This window comes from Schistocerca serialis, chromosome 3 (genome assembly GCF_023864345.2).
Source record: "Schistocerca serialis cubense isolate TAMUIC-IGC-003099 chromosome 3, iqSchSeri2.2, whole genome shotgun sequence".
In the NCBI taxonomy this organism is placed as follows: Eukaryota; Metazoa; Arthropoda; class Insecta; order Orthoptera; family Acrididae; genus Schistocerca; species Schistocerca serialis.
This window is the reverse complement of record NC_064640.1, coordinates 255,576,285-255,602,454: the sequence shown is the minus strand read 5'-3', so window position 1 is coordinate 255,602,454 and position 26,170 is coordinate 255,576,285. Positions and strand designations below refer to the sequence as shown.

The following is a 26,170-nucleotide window of genomic DNA, read 5'->3' as shown; positions in this document are numbered from 1 at the left end:
AAGTTCAAGATTTTGTTTCTTAATGCGTATAAAAATAATACCTTGCCATTTCTCACAGTCCATAGTTTTAAAACATGGCAATTATGGCAGTAACAGCTGCTAAAAAATTGAGAATTTTAACTCGGCTGATGTGGCTTGCAAACTAAGAGGATTTTATTCGCTCACCACCAATGGCATTATATTTAGAGACCATAAGGAGACTTTCAAGAGAGAGTTTTGGTGCTACCATCATAGACCCCCAGTCTTGTGTTATTACATATATATGTTAATTGCTAGTGACCAGATGTTGGTGCACAACTACATTCATGGGATAATGAATCTGTGGCTGACAGAACCTATGGTACACTTATAAAACACCAAAAAGGAAACAAATAACGCTGTCTCAAAAGAGAATTATCATCCAGAAGATTTTTTTCCATCTAATACATTATTACAGACATGAGTATACTATAAATGGGTACATAAACAATGAGTGTTGCCATGATCTGCAATGACTACAGCAGAGAATAAGACACAATGTTGTTGATAAAGTGTATGGTTGCATGTTACACGGCTGATTCCACAACAGAAGAGTCTGTATCCCATGCCTCAATTAAGGGTGCCTGTCTAGTGCCCGACGGGCATCTCTTTGTTGAAATGATAACACTCTTAGAACTGGGTTAGGTTGTGCTAATAATTTCGAAGCTTACATAACAATGAAGTTACTCGCATTACCATGTTTCTGTACACTAAGGTCAATCCTGTTTGCCTCCTAAAAAGGGAGGTGGAGTGACAGTAAAAATGGGAGATCTATCAAAACAATTTCAAATACTCAGTTCATCATTGGGCCATGGTGCAACACTCCAATGTTATCTTTATCATGCATTCCAACTGACTCAAATATTGATTCTGAATCTACAGATGCACTTTGCTTGAAGCTGGACCTAAATTTACAGGAGTCACAGGGTAATTTTACTGTGAAATCCTGAAAAATGGCAGTTGCCAGTACAAAGGATCCACTGCTACAATAAGCATTCACTTACATCCTGCAGGGGTGGTCATGTCATCTTTCTACACACATACACCAAAAAAAGTTTTGCATCACCTCAGTTCCAGAACCTGTACAGAAAATTGGAAGAAAGATCAACACAAACATGATTTCCACCCTTTTTATTGCTCAAGAAACCACACATTGCATGTTGTACCATCATACAGTGAGACATTCGGAGGTGGTGGTCCAGAATGCCGTACACACCGGTACCTCTAATACCCCGTAGCATGTCCTCTTGCACAGATGCATGCCTGTATTTGTCAGGGCATACTATACACAAGTTCATCAAGGCATTGTTGGTCCGGACTGTCCCACTCCTCAACGGCAATTTGGCATAGATCCCTCAGAGTGGTTGATGGGTCACGTCGTCCACAAACAGCCCTTTCCAATCTATCCCAGTTTAGATAGGGTTCATTTCTGGAAAACATGCTGGCCACTCTAGTCAAGTGATGTCATTATCCTGAAGGAAGTCATTCATAAGATGTTCATGATGGGGGCGTGAATTGTCGTCCATGAAGACTAATGCCTCGCCAATATGCTGCCGATATGGTTGCACTATCAATCGGATGATGGCATTCACGTATGCAACAGCCGTTACGGTGCCTTCCACGACCACCAGCAGCGTACGTCGGCCTCACATAGTGCCACCCCAAAACAGCAGGGAACCTCCACCTAGCTGCACTCGCTGAACAGTGTGTCTAAGGCGTTCACCCTGGCTGAGTTGCCTCCAAACACATTTCCGACAATATGCGGCACTCATCAGTGAAGAGAACGTGATGCCAATCCTGAGTGGTCCATTCAGCATGTTGTTGGGCCCATCTGTACTGCGCTGCGTAGTATCGTGGTTGCAAAGATGGACCTCGCCATGGACGTTGGGAGTGAAGTTGCACATCATGCAACCTATTGCACACAGTTTGAGTCTTAACAAGATGTCCCGTGGCTGCACGAAAAGCATTATTCAACATGGTGGCATTGCTGTCAGGGTTCTTCTGAGCCATAATCCATAGGTAGCAGTCATCCACTGCAATAGTAGCCCTTGGGTTGCCTCAGCGAGGCATGTCATTGACAGTTCCTGTCTCTCTGTATCTCCTCCATGTCCGAACAACATTGCTTTGGTTCACTCCGAGACGCCTGGCCACTTTCCTTGTTGAGAGCCCTTCCTGGCACAAAATAACAATGTGGCCATTATCTAACCGCAGTACTGACCACCTACGCATGGTTGAACTACAGACAACATGAGCTGTGTACCTCCTTCCTGGTGGAATGACTGGAACTGATCGGCTGTCGAACCTTCTCCATCTAATAGGTGCTGCTCATGCATGGTTGTTTACATCTTTGGGTGGGTTTAGTGACATCTCTGAACAGTCAAAGGGATTGTGTCTGTGATACAATATCCACAGTCCACGTCTATCTTCAGGAGTTCTGGGAAACAGAGTGATGCAAAATTTTTTTTTGATGAGTGTATGTTCCACCCTCTCTATGAACTATTACTACATGCACTATCACCTTAACACACCGTACAGTGTCATCCTGCTGCCTACTGAAATGGTAGGCTACAGAACCACTCTGCCAAGTCTATGAATGGATAGCCTGTGCACATAACCGACCATCATTGCATGCTGCCGTTTACTACGAATAGCCCTATAGTAATCATGGGAGTGCATCAACATTATTTATGCAGGGCCCTTCTTGGGCTACATGTGGCTCCTCGTGGTGGACATCTTGTCCAATTTGCAAGTTGTGGCCTGCATGGTATCCACAACAACTGTAGGGACCATGAAAGCTATGGTAACCATTTTCACCAGAAAGGGTGCCACTACCACCACATGTCAGCTTATCGTCAAAAATTTACATCTTTCTGCTGCAGGAATGGAATTCAGTGGCTCTCAACCACTCATTTTCATCCCGTATCCAACTCGAAGGCTGAGCAATTTGTGAGGCATTCAAGTTCCAAATGTAAAAGGGACTACTGGTAACAACAAAGAATGAAGCATTGACAGTATTCTTGCCTACCTACAGGTGTTATGCATATTAACCATCAAAGGGTTAAGTCCAGTCAAGATTACTTACAGCCACCACAATCGATCCCTGCTGGACCCTCCAGTGACACACACCAAGAAGTCATTTTTCCAAGCTGAGGTACCTATTTGGAATTGAAAATCTGGACAAATCCCTACAAGGATACTGGCATGATCATTGTTTATAAAGGCCAAATACATGTTCTCCATCAAGGTCCAAGGCGAAACCCTTGTGTGTGATTAGAACCAGCTGAGGCTGCAACCATGAGAGAATGCCTCCAAACAACATCCAACACCCCATCAGGATCCCAGGCAGCCCACATGCCATATGGTGGTGTTGGTGGCCTAACCACACCACCAAAAAAACCTGCAAGGTCGGTGATGCTGCTCACCACTGTTACCTCCTCAGCAAACTCCTTGGGACCATGATGACCTATCACTGTAGGTATGGACACATATGGAGGCCTCCGATCCCATCAGCATTGCCAATGTCCTTGATGTTTCTTGTAGTGGACTCTTTAAACTGCCAGCAGCACTACTTTTGGTGAAAACTTCCACACAGGTATCTCTGGCAGAGATCTCAGCAGCTGTTCCTGGAGCTCATGCATTTTCATGCATTTCACATCTTCATCAGACAGTGAGATGGAGCTTGTAACTAGTCACGCACCACCAAGAGCACTACAACTGAGAGACTCTAGATGCTGCTTCAAGTACCAATCTTACTGCTCCTTGAAACCTCCCTGGCAGATTAAAACTGTGTGCTAGACCAGGACTCAAATCTGGAACATTTGCCTTTTGAGGGAAAGTGCTCTACCAACTGAGCTATCCATGCAAGACTCATGAACCACCCATCTTACTGCATCTTATGTACAACACCTCTGTGATGATATGTGGTAAAGGGCCAGTGTCCAGCCATTATTGTGTTTACAATAAATGCAGTCTATACCTTCTCCTTTCGCCAGTTATTGAACCATTGACTGCAATTCCACTATTTACTTTCAACTCTAGAACTGGGTCTTGTGCTACTAACTGGTTTTGCTTTGAATGTACCTACACCATATTTCTATTTAGCCTATGATGGCTGTGCTGATATAGGATTATCACTGTTGTTGCCTTTATTCACTCCTCTGGAGGATATACAGTGTGGTTGTAGTACAATGCCGTTAGTGCAGCCACAAAAATAAATGTTCTTTTTCACAAAGAGCAAAGAACTATAGAGCACATGATACCCATTAATTTTAACTTATGTTGTGAATTCACATAATAATAATAATATGAGAGATTAAAAAGCTGAAAGCAGAAGACGCCTTTTATGTTTGTGGTACTTACCTGCAGAACTGGAGAAGGCACCAAATAAGGTTCAAGGAATGCCCTGGGTGTGAAATCATGACTTAAACACTTTGCTAAGTGAGCTAAAATAGATTCAACTGAATGCCGTGGTTGTTGCCGGGTGATGCGCAAGTATTTCTGTAATGCCCGTGCCATTGATGGAAAAACAGCCTGGGCTGCTTCATGTGGATCCATTGGAATTGCTGGAACTAAAGACACAATATGCTGTATTAATGAAATAAACAAGATGAAAAAACATTTTCTCAAATTTAGCATACAGAACTATGCAGACTGCAAGGATACACTGATGAGCCAAAACATTATAACCACTTGCTGTATAGCTTGTTTGTCCACCTTTGGAACAAAATACATCACTGAGTATGCCTGTCAGGTATCTGACAGCTTGTTGGTAGGTTCATGGAGGTATGTGGCATCAGATGTCTACACACAGGTCATGTAATTCATACAAATAACGGGCTGCTGATCAGCGTACGTGGTGATGGTGCCCAATAGTGACACAGATGGGTTCCATATGATTTACATCAGGTGAAAATCTGGTTGCTGAGACCAACATGAGTTCACTATAATGCTCCTCAAACCACTGTAGCACATTTCTGACTCAGAGAAATGGACAATTATACTGCTGAAAAATGATATCACCATTGGGGAAGACATCAAGCATGAGAGGATGCAGGTGGTTCGCAGCTGTCAGTATGTCTTCGATTATTACCATAGGTCTCATGCAAGTGCAGGAGAATGTCTCCCACAGCATAATACTACTACTACCAGAATGCGTCCGGGGCATGCTGCACATTTAGATCTGCGGTTCACCTCAATGATGGCATCTGTGAAGACAATCATTGACCTATTGCAGAAAATGTGATTCACCCAAAGAGCCAACACATTTCAATTGATCAACGGTCGAATCCTGATGGTCCCCTGCTCATTGAAATCTTAATTGACAATGTTGTCGGGTCAACATATGACTATGTAAGTTTGGTCTTCCGCAGAGCTCCATGTTCAATAATGTATGATGAACGGTGCACTCCAAAACACTTGTGCGTGCACCAGCACTGTGCTCTTTCAGCAGAGATGCCACAGTCACCATCTATCCTACTTTACTGGGCAGACAAGCCTTGAAACCCCACATTCTACGACGAGTCATGGACGTCCAACTATTTAGCGCCTAGTGATATTTTCACTGTCCTCCTACTTCTTTCTGTAGATGCTCAAGACAGTAGCATGGGAGCATTCGACCAGCTTCACCATTTTCGAGATACTCATTCACAGAGCCTTCGCAATAATAACTGCCCTTTGTTATCTCAATGGATTTCCCAATTTGCAGAATGTATCTCTGCTGGGGTGATCCCCCATTTATGTCTGCTTTACTTGTACACTTTTGTAACCATGTCACAGGCCCACAACAACATCAGGCGGCAACCAATGTCGCAGTGGGCAGAGGCCATAATGTTTTGGCTTATCAGTGTATAGAGCTTGTGGGGTCCCCTTGCAATGACAGGATGCATTATATAATGAGAATAGTTTAGATGGCTCATCAGAAACTTTTCGTTCCTTCTAAATGATAAGGACTTAAGATTACAGGGCAGGTTACTTCCCTCACTGCCATTTATTAAGCCTCCCACTCATGTATCACTTTTCACATCACCAGTGAGGTAATGATGTGGTAAAGAACGGTCTTAAACTCTTCGTTAAAGGTGTATGTGGTAATTTGTTCAGCTACCACACTGTCCTGGACTTCCATGAGCCTTAGAAGTGAGGATATTAAAACCTGTTTCCTTTACATTTGCTGGAGAAGTATGATGATGCCCTGTTAATCAGTGATTTAATATTTGTCTGATTAAGCCCTATCAGCTTAAGTGTGTCGCACAGGTTTGGAGTCTACACACGTACCACTGTCAATTTGTTTGTTAAAGTTAAGTCCTTGAATAACCACTTGTTTGCAAATATTAATGCATGCCACAGTGATATAACAAATTATGGTTCACATATTGCAAAATCAGAAATTAAAATCTAGTCTAGATGCAGTATTTTGACAGTCATACACCAGTAAACTTGGTAAGGCAAAATCTTTGTATACTTACCCCATGAAAAGTCTTTGCTGGATAACAAATGTAGGCTCACAGTTTCAGATGGGGAGCAGGTGTGGAACTGGCTCTAAAGGGGAGCTTAAATGATTTTTTAAAAACTGAAAACAGTTCCCTTGGCCACAATACTAACATGTTAAAAAGAAGCATGAATAATCAGAGGAAAAAATCATTTGTTAACTCAAACACATAGTGCTCTGTCAAATCTTCTGTTGACTAGATAATTAGTTGTCTATGTCAAGATGCAAAGCAGAAGGAAGAGCTGTAATACACAAACCAATTAAGTATCTTCTCAGCAATTAAAATAAATAAATAAAAGATTATAATAGTATGTCTTCTGATTAGTTTCCTTGGAGTTTAATTTTCTGCACTGAATATTGTCCTCATGAGGAATGGAATGCTATCAATTTCCAGACTCTCAGAGAAAATCACATTTATGTGACACACCCTTGGAGAAACTGACATTTCAAATGACTTTCTCCATGACCCTGTAGTGTCAGTGTAAGGCAATAAAAACTAGTGAATTACCCTGTTTATCTCATGTAATAATGTATTCTTTGTGTGTGTGAGGGGGAGGGAGGCAGGGCGGGGGGGGGGGGGGGGGGGGGGGGGGAAATTGTAAGTGCTTAAAAGTATTAGTAATTTATTCATCCAAGGTTATTAGTGTCCTGTACTTGGTATGGTGCAAGGAAAACTGACATCTGGCAATGTTGTTACCAGCTTTCTTTCAACTGTGAAATGCAAAAGGCTATTGGCGGTACTGAAGCTGAGACCTACAGTCATCTGTAGAACTGTGAGGTGCAACACTGAAGCATTGCCTTACAGAAGTACACAAAATCATGTTACATGATCGACTGTGATAGATGAATGGAGCAGATTGGGGATTTGACAAGAATCTTCAGATTTGTACCATATTCATTTAATTTGCCTGCTGCGCAGAACAGATTTCACCTTTGGCCTTTTGTCTGAGAGGGAAGAAAAATGTTTTATACACACTATCATGTAAAATAAAGTGGATTACAATTCATACACACCAAGCATTGCACACTGGATGGTCCCCTTTCTGGGGCATAAAACCATGTCTTAGTGAACTGCACCCTATCTAAATCGGAGTTAAAAATACCTCATCTAGCCAGAGTAGTTGCGTAGAGGTATGCTCCAGACAAATGGTCGACTTTAACAGTTGCAGCTTTTTGTATGTTACTTCTAGGCAATATTCTTGCAAACATCACATGGCTGAGGTGACTGCATCTCAAGGAATGGGACTAAATCACAAGACATTTTGTAAATTTCCCCTGGATACCGCAACACCTTAGTTTGTTTCCTTGATGAATTCTCTGGTAAGAGTTACACAGTAGCTCTTCTGTTGCATTTTTTACAGTTTACGTACGACATATATAAATAACCACATAGAGGAAGCATTGAGTTTCAGACAGGCACAATGGAAAAAGACCACAAAAATATAAAAGCTTTCAAAGTTTCTGCAGTAGAAAACACACACAGTCACACAAACACATATGTGTGAGAGTTGTGCTTGTGTTAATGAGTGTGTTTTCTACTGCAGGAGGAGGACTTTGTCCAAAAGCTTCGATATTTTAGGAATCTTTTTCAGTGTGCCTATCTACGACTCAATGCCTCCTCACATGGCAAGTAGCAATCTATCCTTTCCATATTGTTGTTATTTCACCTTGGAGTTTCCATTGTTTGACATATGTAAATAATAACACCAAAATTCTCAGCAGAAATTTGTTTATTATCTAAAACAGCTTACTTGAATTTAACAAGCCAAACCTAGGTCTCAGGCTACAAAACTGATAAGTCTGTCATAACAACCGAGATACGTTGGGAGAGGGGAGGGGGGGGATGACAATCACAAGCTTCCTCATTAATCTGTTAATACTTGACAGTCAGGACTTCACCAACTTGATACCAAAATAAGTGTTGTGATACAAAGGATTGAATGAATACAGGCAGACAACCACATAAGTCTCACTGATGGAGCTACCTGAGATTATTATGCCTCCAGGTAGTGCTATATAGCAGTCCTCAGCTGGGTAAAGTTGTCAACTTCTCATTGATCCCGCCTTACCAACACAGACAGCAGTTAGTAAGGATCCATGTCACTAGTACCCAGACCACTTAATGGTTAACCATTGATTAGGGTTTTTTAACTGGACTGAACACAGAGATGGTTGCATCAGTCAGTTGCTGTCACAGTGCTCAGATACAGTGAGTTGGCTGTACACATTCAGTTAAGCCAGCTAAGCATATATTTTGCAGCTTCCTTTAGGAAACTGCCTTATCTGTCCTGTATATGTATACAGATCAGTGAGCTGTCAATGGAGGGCATATCATTAATCGTATCCCAATGAACAATGCCAGCAAGGCAGGAGAGCATATTGAGAGATCCATGTTGGAGAACAAACACAATCTAGTGATGAAATTCTTCTGAACACTTTAAAGCCCACTACAGTTCTGTCAGTTGTGCGGCGAGTTCTATGAAAGCCTGTTCGTCTGCTGTGGAGTTAGAAGCAGGTACTGGAAATAGAGTTATGGCATGACAACCATTATGGTACCTATACGCAAGGAGGTAGTAAGGGGAAGATATGAGGTGTGAAAAATTTTATTAATAAAGGTGGTTAAACCAGTTTTAGCCCTCTAATGTCAAAGGTCTACTTTCTATGTATACTTTCTCTTTGAACATTCCAGTACCTCTGAACTGTCTCTTTTACACACTGGGATATTGTCCTTTCAGCTCCTTCCCATGCGCCCTGAACTGATTTATGTTTCACTGTAGTATGACAACCAGCAGCAAGGTTTTCTAAATCCGTTCCTTCGCCTTGTTGCCAAGTGTGGTGATGGATCCATGTACGCTGCCACTGTGACTGCAGAATTCACATTCAGCACCACCAGTGGGAAGTTGAAAGAAGAGCGCCCACTTCTCTCGCTGTCACTGCCACCACCAGCAAAGTAGTGCAGGTGGCAAGTTCCCAGCATGGCCTTGCTCTCTCTAGCCTCAATTGTTCTCAATGAAGGTTCCACTCACTGACTAGGACTATTTTCTATCATTTTGTATGGGAAACAGTGCATGTTATTAGAACTGGCCTGGAATGCTAGTCTTTTGTTACTGTTCTCACATGTCATTCTGGTGCTTTGTCACTGCCATTGTGCTTCTTGTAATTAGTAGTTGTAATAAAGACCTGTAGGTCCTACAGTTTTTAGCGACAAGGTTGTTCCATTTCAGCACTTATTCTGCGACTATAATGGATTCGGTGTTGGTTCAGTTGTTACAGTTGCAGCAGCAGTTTCAACAAAAAGTTAGACTCGCTTCAACAGCTGATTACCACTTCACATCTTGTCATTAGACCTTCGCAACTGCCTCCTGCATGCCCACCCGCTGCCACAGTGTTTTCATCGTTTCACCAAGATTTTAACTGTATGGCAGCTAATGATTCAGAGGGACTGGTGAGTTCCCTCTGGTACACCTTGTATTCCATCACCTTGGTGGATGGGCTCTCTTTAGTCTCATCAATCATCGCTCAAATGCCGTATCGTCTGTTGGTTATTGACCCACCTCATTACGTTTCTGATTGTGCACTTGGCAATTATCCTGCAGTGGTGATGTTGACGAGGATGAGAGTTTCGGCAGACTACTTGAATTCTGTATGGTACTTAGTTTTGATACAGCTTGCAGTTTTGAAGGAAAGGAACAGCTGCCTTACAAAATTTCTTGGAAAAGCATGCATTAATTCTTACATAGTTGGTCAGGTTAACATATGATATATCAAATGTGGTAGTAGTAGTTGTAGTCGCAGTTGTAGTTGTAGTTGTTGTTGTCTTCATTCTAGAGACTGGTTTGATGCAGCTCTCCATGCTACTCTATCCTGTGCAAGCGCCTTCATCTCCAAGTAACTACTGCAACCTACATACTTCTGAATCTGCTTAGTGTATTCATCTCTTGGTCTCCCTCTATGATTTTTACCCTCCACACTTCCCTCCATCACTAAGTTGGTGATCCCTTGATGCCGCAGAACATGTCCTACTAACCGATCCCTTCTTCTAGTCAAGTTGTGCCACAAATTCCTCTTCTCCCCGATTCTATTCAGTACCTCCTCATTAGTTACATGATCTACCCATATAATCTTCAGCATTATTCTGTAGCACCACATTTTGAAAGCTTCTATTCTCTTCTTGTCTAAACTATTTACCGTCCATGTTTCACATCCATAAATGGCTACACTCCATACAAATACTTTTAGAAAAGACTTCCTGACACTTAAATCTATACTCGATGTTAACAAATTTCTCTTCTTCTGAAACGCTTTCCTTGCCATTGCTAGTCTACATTTTATATCCTCTGTACTTCAACAATAATCAGTTATTTTGCTCCCCAAATAGCAGAACTCATCTACTATAAGTGTCTCATTTCCTAATGTAATTCCCTTAGCATCACCTGATTTAATTATACTACATTCCAGTATCCTCGTTTTGCTTTTGTTGATGTTCATCTTATATCCGCTTTTTAAGACATTGTCCATCCCGTTCCACTGCTCTTCCAGGTCCATTGCTGTCTCTGACAGAATTACCATTTCATCGGCAAACCTCAAAGTTTTTATTTCTTCTCCGTGGATTTTAATTCCTACTCCAAATTTTTTTTGTTTCCTTTACTGCTTGCTCAATATACAGATTGAATAACATCGGGGATAGGCTACCACCCTGTCTCACTCCCTTCCCAACCGCTGCTTCCCTTTCATGCCCCTCGACTCATAACTGTCATCTGGTTCTTGTACAAATTGTAAACAGCCTTTCGCTCCCTGTATTTGACCCCTGCCACCTTCAGAATTTGAAACAGAGTACTCCAGTCAATCTTGTCAAAAGCTTTCTCTATGTCAACAAATGACAAACGTAGGTTTGCCTTTCCTTAACCTATCTTCTAAGGTAAGTCGTAGGGTCAGTATTGTCTCACGTGTTCCAACATTTCTACGGAATCCAAACTGATCTTCTGCAAGGTCAGGTTTTTCCATTCGTCTGAAAAGAATTCGTGTAAGTATTTTGCAGCTGTGACTTATTAAACTGATAGTTCGGTAATTTTCACACCTGTAAACACCTGCTTTCTTTGGGATTGGAATTATTATATTCTTCTAGAAATCTGAGTGTATTTCGCCTGTCTCATGCATCTTGCTCACCAGATGGTAGAGTTTTGTCTGTCAAGGCTATCAGTAGTTCTAATGGAACATTGTCTAATGCCGGGGTCTTGTTTCCACTTAGGTCTTTCAGTGCTCTGTCAAATTCTTCACGCAGTATCACATCTCCCATTTCATCTTCACTTACGCCCTCTTCCATTTCCATAACATTGCCCTCACCTTGCGTAGACCCTCTATATACTCCTTCCATCTTTCTGCTTTCCCTTCTTTGCTTAGAACTGGTTTTGCATCTGAGCTCTTGATATTCATACAAGTGGTTCTCTTTTCTCCAAAGGTCTCTCTAATTTTCCTGTAGGCAGTATCTATCTTACTCCTAGTGATATATGCCTCTACATCCTTACATTTGTCCTCTAGCCATCCCTGCTTAGCCATTTTGCACTTCCTGTCAATCCCATTTTTCAGACATTTGTATTCCTTTTTGCCTGCCTCATTTACTGAATTTTTATATTTTATCCTTTCATCAATTAAATTCAATATATCTTCTGTTACCCAAGGATTTTTACTATCTCTCAGCTTTTTCCTACTTGATACTCTGCTGCCTTCACTATTTCATCTCTCAAAGCTACCCATTCGTCTTCTACTGTATTTCTTTCCCCTGTCCCTGTCAATCATTCACTAATGCTCTCTCTGAAACTCACTGTGGTAGTAGCATTCTTAAATATTGACATTTAATGATTTATATATCTTCTTAGCCTAAGTATTAAGACATCATCGTCTCACTCCTTTTTTACCTTGGCATTTTTGGCTCCATAAAGAATGATCAACAGAACAACTGACACAGAATTCACTGAATGAACATGTGAATTCAGCTTCGTGGTATGCTTTAACAAATCTGCCACACATTCCGTGTGCATTACACTGAAATGTCTTGTGGCTATAGCAGTGACAACTCTAACAGTAGAAGCTGTTTCGTACGGATATATGAGCATTTCGAAAACAGACATATGTCTTCATGTAGTCTGCAAAATTTGGTGATTCAGAAGGTAGAACATGAGCAGCACTCTTCTAAAGCTGACAACTGACTTATTTCATAATATTTCCTAAATTGTTACCCCTTCATCAGATCATTTCTTCAGAAAATTCTTTGTGGCAATATTCATGTCATGCTAAGAATCCACACCCTTTCTTAATTTACAGGAACTGTGTTTCTTCTGACACACTCTTATGTTCTCTAATGTTTTGCATTTGAGCAGCTGTTCAGATTGAGCAGATGATTATGTTTGAATAAGCAGTGCCCCATTCCACGGAAAATTCACTATCTTTAGAGTCTCGGTCTCTTTCTACAGAAAGGTGAGATATAAACTGTTAAAAACCAAATTTTTAACATTAGCTGTTGACTGGTGTGGAGGATTGGTCTATCGAGCTCCCTTTGGTGGTTGGATGAAAGTTCCAACCAACGGTCCATTCAGTCCACTGTGAAGTTTTGAATTGTGAAAGTTATCGACATTCATGTTTAGCTGGGATATTGAAGGTCAGTCCAAACAAGGCCTTGCCTTATCTGGACAAGCAAGATACAACCGAGGTGCAAAAGGTGCCCTAGAAGTTGCCCACTAATTACTTTTCATCTCAAAATCCATCCACTATGTTGGCATGTAGAATGCTTTGAGGCTGATTTCTTTCTTTCTTTGAGATATTTGCATCATCATTCCAATCTCAGCAGTTAGAACAACATTCCAGCACCCTGTGACACACAAAGTTCCAGTACCTCACTACACAGTGAACAATGAAGCATGCCCATAGCTTGCAGTTACAGATAACTGGTGGTGCTCATCAGATCCTAGCTCTGGAAGCTTGGGATAATGAAATCCATAACCAGCCTAGACTGAATGAGTTCCCTGAGGGGTTTCTCATTTCATATGAGCCAAGTGGCTTTACTGAATGGCATGGATGTGGTGAACATTACCCCCAACCTTCCAAATTTTAGGCAGACACACCCAGTTTAATACAATAACTGCAGAGTACCTTGAAAATTGTATGAAAGCATTTACAGGAACTCATACATCTCAGAAAAATCAGTGGCTTGAGGATTTATTTCAAATTTTCTTATGGTCTTTTCATGTTTCCCTTTTAGGATAAAATGACTACTTGCCCTCATGGCATGAAATTCTATGAGGTTCTTGCAGCACCTACTCATCCTTAATTTGTGGGCGGATAATTATTGTACTATTGAGAGACTGGTTGCCTGCAAAGGTTTTTGAGATCACTGGTATCGAGATATCAGCAGCACAGTGACAATTCTGGATACTGAAATGTTCAAATGCATGTGAAAAGTACATGTTCAGGCCACTATTTACATGGCTTTTCCTCAGCATCTGCCTTGTCTGACAGGAGCATGAAGATAATGAAATGGTGACTGAAATGAATGACTAGACCAGCTTTATACTGAGCAGTGTGAGTAGAAAGCTGGTCATAAAGTAATTCTGGGGCTTCAACCACACAGCATTAACTGCAATGTGTCTAAGGCAGAAAATTCAGATACAAATTGTCTTCTGACAGAACTGGACTCTGAACAAGTGTACCGATGTGGATGGGAGGAAACTACTTCAATACAAAATTTTTTCACGGGCTCTGGAGAGGGAAGAACGAGGAGAAAGGTTGAGTAAGTTCTTAACAACAAAACTGTTTTAAGTTAATGTATCAACAAGTACACTGTGTACACTACCACATTATGGCAAAAATACATTTTTGCAGCAACTACTTACACTTCAGTGAGGTGGGACAATCCTAACCATAGCAAAAATTTTCAATCTTTTAAATTGAAATACATTTAAGATTCCAAAAGCACTTTCCATTTCATAAGAAGTGTATGATCTGTTCATATGGAGAACAGGTAGCTCATGTACTTAGCACACCTAGATATGAATTTTATAGCATTTTGAGTTTGTATCAGCTTACATCATATCGACGACAAGGCAGAGATGTGCCAAACTGTTTCATCTTAAATTACTTTACTCATTAAAGATATTTTTAATATGTTTTCACATTGTTGAACAGTGACCAGAGACTCATAAAATAAAGACCAACACATTTTCATAACTTATATTACAATATATTAAAAATGAGAATATCTGTGTTGTTCTTGTGGCCATTTGAGTGACATGACACCCAAAATTTATGGCACACCCCACGGAGACTTGCCCTAGTAGGCAAGAGGTACACAATGCTTATGCCACTCAACAAAAATCATTGCCTTTAGTTTCTCAAGCAAATGATCATACTCCACCTTAATTCTGTTAAGCAAAAAAGCTATTAATATCTTACCTGTATTTGCCAGAACATGCCTATTTAACGCATCTCCCTGATCATTGTGCAGCCTCTTGATGTGTGTAAATGCTTCTTCGGCTGCTGTTATCAGCCGTGCTCTTCGTTTTTTCACCCTCCGCTCATAGTCATGTTCCTCATAGAAACGTTCATTGTGGCTAGAGTCTCTTCTCCTAGCATGTGCTGCCAGCACTGCCCGAGATTGACTCTGTAATTTAATCACAAGTCTCCGTTCAAATAAAACCTTTGTAATTGTTCAATTCTATAATTCTTTTATTTTTCTCACTTTTAACAATTTCCTTAATATTACACAACTGTAAAAACTAAATTCACATAATTATACTTCCTCAGTATAAGAAATAACCTGTATGTTTCCTTAGCTTCACACTTGAAGCAGGCAAAGTAACTGATTTTAGAGATACAATAAACTGACTATCTCATAAGATGTACAGGCGTGGTGTATTGGTTCCAAAGACAGATGGAGAATGTCTGTGACATTGTGGACAATGATGTTGGTAGCAAGTTAGAAATAAGGCACAAGTTAATGAGAGAGTGGAAGGAAGCTTGAGATAGCAGCAGTACTGGAAGAGGGCTTGTCCACTTTATATCCAATAACAGGCCACAATCAATGGAAAGTGTCAACTATTTGAAGTAATTAGGGTACATGGGAGTTTGGAAAACCGATTTATTCAGATAATCCACCCATATACTTTTATTTAGCAGTTTACCAATAAAAGCTGCATGTACTTGTAACAAAATTGATATCTTTTATTATTACCAGGACAAGCACAGTAGAGATGTATGTAGAACAACCTAGTAAACAGAAAGTATGTACTACATTTGCATTGTGTATATACAGTACATATGTAAAGAAATAATGATTTAAAAAATCCTTAATTTTCATCTGTCTAACCAAGTCCGCCTGCTTAGAAGGAGCTACATCACACACTTTTCTCGGGACAGATATTTTATATTTGTTGCTTTCATCTTGAGATTCAAACCATTGCACAGCAGAATCTAAACATATAAATGCTTCAGAACAAGCTGGTGTACTTTCACCTTCATTTTATTGATCATTATTTGATGAGATGCTGGTGGCATCAGTGTTATCGATGGTGAGATTTATGATTTCGCTATCATACATGATTTGATGCCTTGGATCTGCATCATCAACACTCATAAATTTTTAAATGTCTTGTTCATCACATTCATGACAATTGAGTTCTTTTAGCATATTGAGCATTTTGGATATATCAATCTGTTTGTCATTTTCTATTAGACTTTGAGAACTTTCTGCCATATCCAAAATTTTATTATAGATTTTTTTTCAAATTCTGTTCCTTTAGACAATCCCGTGCTGCTCCGAGCAAGTACATCGCATATTTCAAATCAATATTTCTATGATTTCTTAACAGAGTTTATTCTCCTTTCCCTTCTCTTTCCAACAATACTTTATAAAACAATTCTATTCAGTAATACTGTTTGGAAGTCTCAATAAAGCCTTGATCCATGGGCTGTATTAGGTAGGTTACATTAGGTGAGAGAAACATCCCTTTTATGAATGCATCCTTTCGTTTAAGGTATCACATGATGGAAGAGTTGGTTTGCAATCCAGGAGCAACAATGTTTTCTCCCTTTTCCCATTCTTTAACTGATGAGCTTTACAGAAGGCACAAAAACTTCCATAAGTCATTCTGTGAAAAATCTTGCTATCCATTCCGGCACTCTTTCGTGAGATGTAAACAATAGGCACCACAGACATTTTAATGCATTTGAAACAACACAGTTTATTACTTTTAGCAATGATGAGAATAGGCAATCAATGGCTACTGCCAGCATTAACACAAGCTAAAGCAATAATATGCTCATTGTTCATTTTAGGCCTAGGTGCCACTTATTCATGACGGGAAGCAAGAGTTTTTCTGCCAAAGCTTTCCAATCGAGTCCAGTGTTGTCAACACTGTAAGCTTTTATCAGAGCATAATATTCCTCCCCCAATATACCCCTTAGTTTTACTTTGAAAGAATCAGCAGTTTTTCTCCTCTTATTTGAAGCTCATGAATGCCATACATCGATTTAAAGAATTTTAACCAGCCTATGCTTGCTTTAAAATTCGAAGGCCCTCCCAGGTTTCCACTAAATTGAGTTGGTCTTTCACGTAGAATGGGACCAGAGATAGGCTCTTCTTGTGATTTTTTTCTGTGTAAACCACTTGCAAACAGCATCATCTATACCCGTGTTTATGGCAAACTTCAGTTTTACGGACTGTCGATCCATCAGAAGAATCAAGGTTAGATATAAAATTTGTGATGCTTGTAATTTTTTTAACATGTAACTGCTGACTTACCAACCTCATACTCATTAGATAACTTGGTTGCAGGTTCACCTTCCTCTAACCTTTTATTAATATCTTATTTATCTCTCATAGAAAGGACAGCACATTTAGGGATATTACACCATAATGTTACTTTACACAGCAAAGTTGACACAAATTATTGTAATAGAGTGCAAACAGTTGTTATTTTCAGCAATTTGGCATTGATACGGGGGGAGGAGTGGGAGAGGGCAAGACTGTAAGGGGAGGGGGGGGGCAGCAAGGATGAGTGAGTAATAGTTCAGTTAAGTCGTCATTTGGTTGACCAACATTCGGATAGTCAATACTCTACTGTACCTGTAAATGATTAAAAAATAAAACGGTGATATAAACGACCATGGACAGCTTGGATCGCTAGAGCATATCATGATTTCCAATGCACAGATATGTCACAGAAGAACGGGAAAGGTGCATGTCCACGGACAAAAGTATACGTGACAGTCAGGGAATGAGGTGTTAAACAAGTCAAGTGTCACATAAGTATTTTTCAGGGAGACACAGTCTCTTATGAGACTGAATCAAGAGGACATTGCAGGAACACCAGCCAGAGGAAAGAAGACAGGAACTGCCAAGAAGGGTGAAAGTACAGCTGAAGATCAAGCACACTAGGATAGACCACATGAGATGACACAACAGCAGCAGCAACGACAACAACAGTGACTAATGACAGATTCTGTGGGTGAATATAGAATGCAGCACCAACAGAACAAAAGAAAGACTACTGTGATGCCCTATAAAAGTGGTTACCAATAGATAAACTGAACAGCATAAAAAGGACCAAGATGTTCAATTTGTTTATTGATGGACTGCTCTAACTGCAGAGGAATCAGTTCATGTAATAAGGCATACAAGATCCTTTCTAAAATTATTTTAGTAAAGCTAAAGCTATTTGCAGAAAATATGAGGTCTGCTCAAAAAATTCCAGAACATTCATAATTTCTTGCCAATGGTGTGTTGGAGCGAAATGCAGTTGGCATCCCTGCACATGCCTGTGTTTAATGTGTAACTGTTGGAAGTTTCATTGTTTTATGTCTGTCAGTTCTTCTTCAGTGTTGTATTGAGTAGAACATTGTGTCAAACAGTTTGTGAATTTCGAGAAAGCAGAGTCAGAGGAGCAACGTGTCTGTGTTAAATTTTGCATAAAACTTGAGAAAACCTTTACAGACACACAAACGGTGCAGGAAGCCTATGGTGGAGAGTGCTTAAGCCTTACTCAGCACTATGAACGGTTCACACGGTTTAAAAATGGTCAGACAGAAATTAAAGGTGACACTCGTTCAGGATGCCCTTGGACATCTATCGATGACATTCATGTCAGAAGTGTCAATGAAATTGTGTGTGCCAACTGAACAGTGACTGTCTGAGAGATTGCAGAAGAACATAACATTTCAGTTGGATCATGTCATGAAATCCTGACACAGCATCTTGGAATGCATTGTGTTGCTGCAAAGATTGTCCTATGATTCAAGAGTCAAGACCAGAAAGATCTTTGCCACGCAGTCTGTGAAGAGTCTTCGGATCTCGCAAATGAGAATGAGATGTTCCTTAAGAGAATCATAGCTGGTGATGACATGTGGGTCTATGGTTACGACTTTGAGGCCAAGGTTCAACCTTCACAATGGGTCCAGAAAGGTTCTCCAAGATCAAAAAAAGCTCGTCAGGTCAGGTCAGACATCAAAGCCATGCTGTTAGTTTTCTTTAACTATGAAGGATTAGTTCATCATGAATTTGTGAAAACCGTTGATCAATGGTACTATTGGGATGTGTTCTGACACCTGTGAGAAAATGTGAGGTGCAAATGGCCTGAAATGTGGCAAGACAATTCACGGTCACACACCCGCACATTCACCCCTGTTTGTGTGTGACTATTGCACAAAAAACGAAATCACTGTGCTGCCTCATTCTCTGTACTCTCCATACCTGGCCCCTGTGGACTTTTTTCTTCCAAAGTAAAAAACCTGTTGAAAGGACCAAGATTTGCAATGATGTATGAGGTAAAAGAAAATTTGTTAATGGCACCTAGCATGAACGAGCAAGAGGCATACCAAGACTGTTTCTGGAAGTGGTATCTGTGTTGGGAGCGGTGTATCAATTGAGGAGAAGAGTATTTTGAAGGAGACCATTCACAATAAATAAAAGGAAACTGTAGAAAAATTTTGCGGACAAAATTATAGAATTTTTTGAACAGACCTTGTATCATGGGAAAATATCACACTGTACTCCATCCAAACCATTCAACTACTGACAATAAGTTTACTCTTAGGCAAATTCTTGAGAAATATCAGGAAGGAGAAGAAAACCAGGTATTGTTCATAGATTTTCAAAGAGCTTATCACAGTATTAATTGAGATAGCCTCTATAAAACCTTGAAGGAGTTCCAAATCCCAAATAAATGCACTGAAATGTTTGTATGAGGGAATCTAGTTTTATAGTAACAACTGGGGGAGCATATTCACAGCCTTTCCCCATGAGAACTGGATTAAAACAGGGAGATGCACTGTCATGCATATTGTTTAATCTGAACCTGGAGAAAGTCATAAGCAAGAGCAATGTTAAAGAGTGTAAGAGGCTATGATTGGAAAGTGGCAGGTTTCAGATCTTTGCTTACACAGTCAACACAGAGTAAGTTTTGGCGAGAGTGGAACAAGATCTTAGGGAGATGTACAAAAGGATTGTCATAGTACAAACAAAAAACAGAACATATACAAGTAATCAGAACTAAATACGCACAAGAGCACTTCACATCTGGGCAGAGATAAGATCAAGTCTTTTGATCAGTTCTGGTACCTGGGAATTTGATACAATTATTATAATCAAATACCCATAGATGCACATGAAAGAATTTATGCTGCTTCCAGATGGCTATATGCCCTCAGAGATATGTTCAAGTCTAAAGTCATATTACATGCTGTAAAAATGACGCTCTACAATGCCATTATATGCTCCATTGTCCCCTACAGTTCAGAAAGCTGGACACTAACAAAAAAGGAGATGCAAAACTTCTAACATATGAAAGACAAGTGATGAGAAGATTATGATGCCTGATGAGAGATGGAGATACTTCGAGAGAAAGAAAAAGTAATAAAATTTATGAGATCATGAACCAGCGCAAAGTTTAAGAATATCACAAGAGTAAACAACTTCAATGGGCACGTCAGATAATCCGTATGCCAGGGATGTGAATTCCTATTCAAGCTTTCATGACCCTAGTGTACGCCAAGAAACACATAGGAAGATGACATAAAGATGTGGAAGATTAGATATTTAGATTAGATTTACTTCATTCCAATTGATCCGTAGTGAGGACGTGCTCCAGGATGTAGAACATGTCAGAAAAACAACAATACATGACAAATATTTACAACTCAAACAAATAAGGTAATGTACCATTTCACAGGTCCCAAGTGGAATGATCGTCATTTTTTAATGAACACTATATGAAAGAATCATTTTACAAATAATAATGCACTGAATTTAAAATAACAAGTTTTTTTGTTTATTTATAAGATAATAAACGTGTAATACAACTACCATAATACTTATTTATAATGAACACATTACTGCACTGAAATGGTGCAGAAGTTAGATTGTACTTACACACACACACACACACACACACACACACACACACACACACACACATATTTATTTACAATGAACAGATTACTGCACTGAAATTGTGCAGAAGCTATATTGTACTTGCATATATGCACACAAAAATCAGTTGGTTCTACTGAGAAATTCATCAATGGAGTAGAAGGAGTTGGCCACCAATAAATCCTTTAGGCTTCTCTTAAAACTGAATTTCATTGGTTGTTAAGCTTTTTATGGCTGCTGGCAAGTTATTGAAAATGTGTGTTCCTGAATAATGCACACCTTTTCGTATAAGATTAAGCGACTTTAAATCCTTGTGAAGATTATTCTTATTTCTAGTATTGATTCCATGAATTGAGCTGTTGGTTTAAAAAAGTGATATATTTTTAATGACAAATCTCATTAAAGAATAAATATATTGGGAAGCAGTAGTTAGTATCCCTAGTTTCCTAAACAGGCTTCTGCAGGATGTTCTTGAGTTCACACCACATATAACTCTTACTGCATGTTTTTGTGCCCAGAAAATTTTAGCTTGGCTTGATGAATTACCCAAAAAAATAATCCCATATGACATTATGGAATGAAAGTAAGCATAGTATGCCAGATTTTTCATTTTTATATCCCCTATGTCTGACAACTCGCACTGCAAATAGAGATTTGTTAAGACGCTTCAGCAGTTCTGTGGTGTGCTCCTCCCAGTTGAATTTATTATCAAGCTGTAATCCCAAGAATTTAACACTGTCCACTTCTATCTGCTTATCATCATATGTTAGGCATATACTTGTGGGACACCCCTTCCAAGTTCTGAACTGCATGTAGTGTGTTTTTTTCAAAGTTTAGTGACAAAGAATTGGCTAGGAACCAGTGATTAATGTCCACAAATATTTTATTAGATGATCTTTCTAAGACTACACTTTATTTGCTATTTATTGCAATGTTTGTATCATTGGCAAACAAAACGAACTCGGCATCTGGTAATGTTACTGATGAAAGGTTATTGATATACACAAGAAAAAGTAAGGGTCCTAAAATGGAACCTTGTGGGACCCCACATGTAATTAGTTCCCAGATGGATGATGCCTGATAGCTTGATACATGTCTCTTTCCTAATAACACTCTTTGTTTCCTGCCAGAGATATAAGATTTGAACAATTTTGCAGCATTTCCTGTTACACTATAATATTCTCATTTACTTAAAAGGATATTGTGATTTACACAGCCAAATGTCTTTGACAGATCACAAAATATACCAGTTGCCTGCAATTTTTTATCTAATGAATTAAGCACATTTTCACTGTAAGTGTAGATAGCCTTCTCAATATCAGGACCCTTTAGAAATCCGAACTATGACTTTGACAGTATGTTATTTGAGATAAGATGGTTATAAAGCCGATTGAACATTACTTTTTCCAAAATTTTTGAGAATGCTGGCGAAAGTGAAATTGAACGGAAATTTGATGCTATTTCTTTATCTCCCTTCTTAAACAGTGGCTTAACTTCAGCATATTTTAACCATTCAGGAAATATTCCACTGATAAATGACTTGTTACACAGATAGTTTAATATGTTACTTAACTCAGAATCACATTCTGTAATTTGCTTTGTTGATATTTCATCATAACCACTAGATGTCTTTGATTCTAAAAATCTTATGATGGACATTATTTCTGCTGGGGTAGTGAGGGTCAAATTCATATTATGGAAGTTACTTGAAATGTCTGGTCTGAGGTATTCCATAGCAGCATCTACAGAACCGGACAACTCCATCTTTTCAGTAACAGTTATGAAATGTCTGTTAAAAAGTTCTGCAACACTATACACATCTGTCACCAATGTATCATTTACTCTTAATGCTATTTGTCCCTCTTCATGTCTGGTTCTACTGGTCTCCTCCTTCACTATATCCCATATAGTCTTTATTTGGTATCTGATATGACTATATTTTCCTTGTAATATATTAGCTTTGATGTCCATATTACAGTCTTTAATATTTTGCAGTATTTCTTGTAATGTGCTATAGCATCAACATCGGAACTGTTTCAGATTGACAGATACAGTTTTCTTTTTGTTTTACAAGATACCCCTATTCCTTAAGTAATCCATGGCTTCTTTGTAGACTTTGCTCTAACCTTGGTAAATATTTTGGGAAAACATTGTTCGAATAAGGTAAGCACTTTATTAGCAAAAGTGTTATATTTTTCATTCATGCCATGAGCACTGTAAACATCAGTCCAGTGAATGTCTCTGAGGAGTGTCCTAAAATAATCAATTTTTGGCTTATTGATTACCCTCTTGAGCTCAGATTTAACAGATTTTATATCCTGTTCAGTGTTAACATTTAACAGAAGGAAATGCATGTCATTATCTGAGAGGCCATTGACTATTGGTTTTGTAATATAATTTTGTTCATTGGACTTTCCTATAAAGATATTATCAATGGCTGTTTGTGAGCTATTGGCTACCCTAGTGGGGAACTTTACAGTGGGAATTAAGTTGAATGATAGTGTTACTAACTCAAATAAGTATTTATTGGGAGAGTCTTTCAGGAAATCTACATTGAAATCACCAGCAACCACTATTTCTTTGTTTTTGGTTGTTAAATGGGCCAGTACAGCTTCAAGGTGGTTTATAAACAGATTAAAGTTACCTGCAGGTGCTCGATATATACTTAATATTATGAAGGATCTTTTGTGAAATTCTATTTCTGTTGCACATGCTTCCATATACTGTTCTAGGCAAAATTTATAAATGTCTATTTTCTTAAATTTATGACAGTTCCTGGTGAATGTGGCAACTCCTCCTTTCTCTATTTCTGACCTACAAAAGTAGATACAAAGCTTTGAATGTAGTCAATTGGGAGTAAATAGCACCAGACAGATTGCAGTGGAGACTGAGTGTTGACACAGGGCACGGTCTACAGGACCATGACTACTGGATAGGTAGGTAGGGAAGTAAATCAGTATAAAAAGGATTGAAAGTACTCTAAGTTACTGAAAATCTCTAACAGTTAACATAAATCTATTGAGGCATGTCAGTGATGCGGATAAACAAAACGTGCTTCACTAGTTTGACACTTCATGCATAACCCAAGAAACTAACCGAAGCAACGATCTTTTCTTCCACAACTTGTTAAACCACCTGAAAAATGATTTTAGGTAACATGACATTGAAGAAGCAGCATATAGAGGATGTGGACATCGTTGTCTCTGTGCAGGGCTGCTCTCGGTTTACACATTTCTTTTTCTGATACCAAGATGTGATACTCGGATATATAATAGTTAATAAGAAATGTTTCTGCTTTTAACGATCGAGATACACAAATAATTTATGTTGCAGTACTAAATTTATAAATGGGATGAAAATGGACAGATCAGATTAAGAGACAAATTTTATGATTACTAGAAAGCAGGTATCAGGTGTCATTAGACATAGTACAGACAAGAATATTATTGTTCAAAAAGACATTATTGATGTAAGTGTGTTCAAAGAAATTTTGAACTCTCTTGCACAACTGCAGCCGGCCGGAGTGGCCGAGTGGTTAAAGGCGCTACAGTCTGGAACCGCACGACTGCTACGGTCGCAGGTTCGAATCCTGCCTCGGGCATGGATGTGTGTGATGTCCTTAGGTTAGTTAGGTTTAAGTAGTTCTAAGTTCTAGGGTACTTATGACCACAGCAGTTGAGTCCCATAGTGCTCAGAGCCATTTTTTTGCACAACTGCAGAAAAGTGTAAATGATATGATGTTCAAAATAGTGTGCAAGCAGAAGACATGCAATTAAAACCCCAAGAGAGCCAAATGAAAGAACAATTAAAAGAAGCTAAGAGTAGCATGTCTGGGGAGGGGGGGGGGGGGGGGGGGAAGTATACAGTCTGTGGAGGAGAGATTAAATCAGGGGCTGTCAGAAATGGAAGGCAAGTTAAGATTACAAATACACAGAAATGAACATAAATGTGTCAGATTAAATGCTGAGGTAAGGGACAAAATTGTTAAGCTGGATGAAATATACACAGGTGAAAATTCCTAATTTGAAGAACAATTCAAAAGAAAATTGGAAAAGAGTCATAGTGGCATAATGGAAAAGGTTTGTGCAGCAGATAGTAAACCGACTACATTAAAAGTTGATGTCAGTACTACAATATAAAAACAAAAACTGAAGACTTAAGAGTCAAAGGTTACTATGATGTAACATGGAAATGTTAGTAATATTATTAATATGCTGCTCATAAAAAATGATCACAATTTTAGATAGATGATGGAAAATATCATCCTGCTGATTTTGTTGCATATTGTGGGGATAGATTTGTGGATGGAATGGTTGATTTAAAACAGATTAAAAACACAAAACGGGCAACGGGAGGGGAAACTTTGTCATGGACAAACCAAAATCAGAATAATTTTGAGACATATGAAGACTCTGAGAAGGGATTGTCAAATAAATATTGGGGAGAGGTGAAACAATCTAGAATTCAACATGATTTTTAAGTGGTAATGTATATACACCAGGGAAGGGAAACATGAGAGATTTTTGTATTAAGTAAATTGAAAGAATGGCACATATGGACAAGCTAATGGGGCCATTAATTATCATATTCACTTCAAAGAGGAGTCATTCAATGTATATGTAGGAAATATGGACACTATTTTACCACTTAGAAACAGAAAAAAATTCTAAAATGACAAATAATGATGAGTGGGACAGAAGGGATTACAGAGAAGACCACAAGAACCATTCAGAGATTTTAGGAATGATGGTAGGAGAAATTGGAGACCAAATGATAGAAGAGATTACAGTAAGGGGGGGAGGGGAGGGGAGGGGGTGTCAGACAGACCTCACAACTGGGGAAACGAGCTGGTATCCCACCTGAGGTAAGGTCTAAGATAAAGACTAGACCAAAAGAGAAATGCTGACGAAGGAACCCATATGAAGGCAGTTTAATTCATTCTGTGTGGAGAGACTTTTGGGGGGAAGGTTAATTTTGGAAAGAAGTTTTTGAAACTGCTGGTATGAAAAGGGAGAGAAAATTCAAAGAAAAGATTGTAAATGATAGTGTGAGTGACTGTTTCAGTGGGTTGAATCAAATGATGGATTTAATGGCGAAAATTCAAATGTGAATGATAATGGAAATGTTAGTTCAAAAATTTTGAGGTATGATAGTGTGTTTGTTCTTGTACTGCAGCTGCTGATAAAAATGTTGACAGAGTGCATATTGATACTAGTGAGCAGCATGAGACAATTGTAAGTGAAGTTACAGGC

The 26,170-nt window shown here is 39.2% G+C and overlaps 1 protein-coding gene across 1 annotated transcript in view; it reads right to left on the bottom strand.

The window, feature by feature from the left end:
* Positions 1 to 26,170, bottom strand: part of LOC126470019 (vang-like protein 2-B) — a 76,411-nt gene that overhangs the window by 5,254 nt on the left and 44,987 nt on the right. The window contains exons 7-8 of the mRNA XM_050097496.1: positions 14,948 to 15,155; positions 4,378 to 4,586 (exon numbers count right to left, since the gene is read on the bottom strand). Coding sequence (XP_049953453.1) covers positions 4,378 to 4,586; positions 14,948 to 15,155 — 417 coding nt within the window. The remainder of the gene's footprint in view (positions 1 to 4,377; positions 4,587 to 14,947; positions 15,156 to 26,170) is intronic.